The sequence below is a fragment of the Theobroma umbraticum genome, unplaced genomic scaffold (genome assembly GCF_002168275.2).
Source record: "Theobroma umbraticum cultivar Fairchild unplaced genomic scaffold, ASM216827v3 scaffold_4.1, whole genome shotgun sequence".
Lineage (NCBI taxonomy): Eukaryota > Viridiplantae > Streptophyta > Magnoliopsida > Malvales > Malvaceae > Theobroma > Theobroma umbraticum.
In genome coordinates this window covers 6,939,457-6,941,716 of record NW_018397258.1, presented here as the reverse complement: position 1 = coordinate 6,941,716, position 2,260 = coordinate 6,939,457, and the positions used below count along the sequence as shown (strand labels likewise).

General features: G+C 35.5%; 1 protein-coding gene across 1 annotated transcript in view; it reads right to left on the bottom strand.

Moving 5' to 3' along the window:
* LOC110413998 (protein TIFY 4B-like) overlaps positions 1-2,260 on the bottom strand; it is a 5,239-nt gene that overhangs the window by 2,201 nt on the left and 778 nt on the right. Inside the window, exons 2-4 of the mRNA XM_021425049.2 lie at positions 968-1,058; positions 710-872; positions 329-394 (exon numbers count right to left, since the gene is read on the bottom strand). Of these exons, the coding sequence (XP_021280724.1) occupies positions 329-394; positions 710-872; positions 968-1,024 (286 nt within the window). The 5' untranslated portion in view covers positions 1,025-1,058. The remainder of the gene's footprint in view (positions 1-328; positions 395-709; positions 873-967; positions 1,059-2,260) is intronic.

Below are 2,260 nucleotides of genomic sequence, written 5' to 3'. Positions count from 1 at the left end.
TAAATAAAAAATTAGCATCACACTTGCACCCTCAGTGTAGTTCATTACTTAAAAGCGATAGAACTTGTTATTCAATGGAGATAGCCTCATGCTGCAAAGACAGGCTGGTTAAAATTTAACCAAAACCAAAACGAAATGCAGCTAATAGTGAGTATTTATGGTCATAGCATGATGACAACGGACAAATCCATCATCGCGAACCATTAATCAAAGAGAGGGGCTGTGCACAGATGTAAAACAGATATATGAAGTTATTAAGAAGCATGCATAATCACTACTGCCCAAAAGGAAATGGGATTTTACAAGATAATTAGAAGGAAGCAATTACCAAGGCTGTCTTCATGAGATATATTGCTCTCTTCCCAAGGAAACTGACAGTTTTCTGCCACCTTTACTGCAAAGAAGATGAAAGTAGCATATCAATAATCAGTGGAGAATTATCTGCTATCTAAGCACTCTATCATACCCATTTTCACTGCAACTTGAGTCAAGACATTACATTACCAATCATTCATACTATTGGAATATGGGTTCATTATGAACTAAAACAGGTTCATCCAAGAAAAGAGTTAAGCTCTGCTCATGTCTCCTTTTTACCTCTCTAGGCCATGCAAACCACGTATGGTGCTTAGCAGAGAATAAAAGAGATCAACATTGTGTATCTACAAAGTAAAAATATTTTAACACCTAACCCAACCCAAAAGCCTACCTGTTTGCAGTGATGGCAATATAACCATTGGTGAACAGGGGCTTATTTTGACACCTGCAGCCTGTAACTGGCATGGAACAGACCATGGTGCTGTGCTTTGATCAGCTGCAGTCTCCTGAGATAGTGAGAGTGGACTTGCAGCAAACTGCAAGATTGCTTGCGCCTGCATAACCATTGTAAATCAAAATTATAACACATGTTTACAATGAGATACCCTTATGATGTCTGAACTCTAAAGAAGAGAGGAAGGTGTATTACCTTACAACCAGGCATATCATCATAGACATTCACCTCCCCACAGTAAAAAATTGTCATCTGTCCTGCTTGCTCTTTAGCAGCTCCTGCAGTTCTGAACGGTTGAGATTTCTTCAGTTTTAGAACTTCCATTATTAATATACAACTAAGGAAAAACTAGTAATATCTTAGACATGCTCAAGATCAGTCTAGATCAAGGCTCAAGATTTTCACTCAAAAAGAAGTTGATCTAAATCGTTCATAAGTTGGTCACACCAATGGATATATTTAAAATATATATATTTAAAAAAAAACCACCAATAATCTCAAATTTTTAACCAAACTAATAAGATACAAGTTTTAATAAGAAAAATCAAATATGAAAAAAGGCTGGAGATCAAAGTAAAGTTGTGGAGTTCAACCAGTAAAGCATGAAGTGTAATCTCAAAAATCCTTCACTACAAAAGGTGACAAAGAAAACACTCATAGCCACCACCATTTCCATATAATTATAAATCCACACTCATTTAAATAACCAATTGGTATCTTAACACCTGGAAGGTGGTAAAGACATTTTAAAGACTTTTTATAAAGATAAATAAATGATCATAAAATCAGCACTATTAATGAATTATTAACTGCACACCTATGAGGTAAAGCTTCAATTAGTTATGTAGTCTTACATGCCAAACTTGTGAAAACTAAGAACAGGTATTCAGTAAAAAACAATACCTTTTAATTGCCCTCACATATCGTCATAAACCTCTGACCAGTGGCCATACAAGTTATAAACAGAGGATCTAAGACAGGCCAGAACTTTAACTACAGAACTACATGATTTTAACTACTTCATTTGCGAATCTTTGATAAAGAAATATTTAGTTCCTCTATGGTTCGTATTGATCACAGAAAAGCATCAAAAACAAACCCAGATTTGACAAGCATAAAAAGCAAATGTCCAATCTAAGTGCTGTACTATAGTGTATAACATGCATTAGGTCATAAGATTTAACCGTAGCCTTCTTTCTTACTTTACATTTCAGTTAATCAAATTGTTAAGCAAACATCCTTTACAAAAGCCCTATTTTCTTGTGTTAGTTCAAAATTTCCATCACCTACTTTTTCCATCATTAGCTCTTGATTTATCTAGAGGAGCTAAATCTGGTTCTCTCATCAAGATGTAGGACCATAAATTTGGAAGCAATCCAATGCAAGCTAGCCTGAGGCCGAAACGAGACATAATAAAAACTGAGAAACTTTAACCCCAACCTAGTGCTCTTACTCCCCTATGAGATGCTAGTCAAGTGCTCTAAGCAG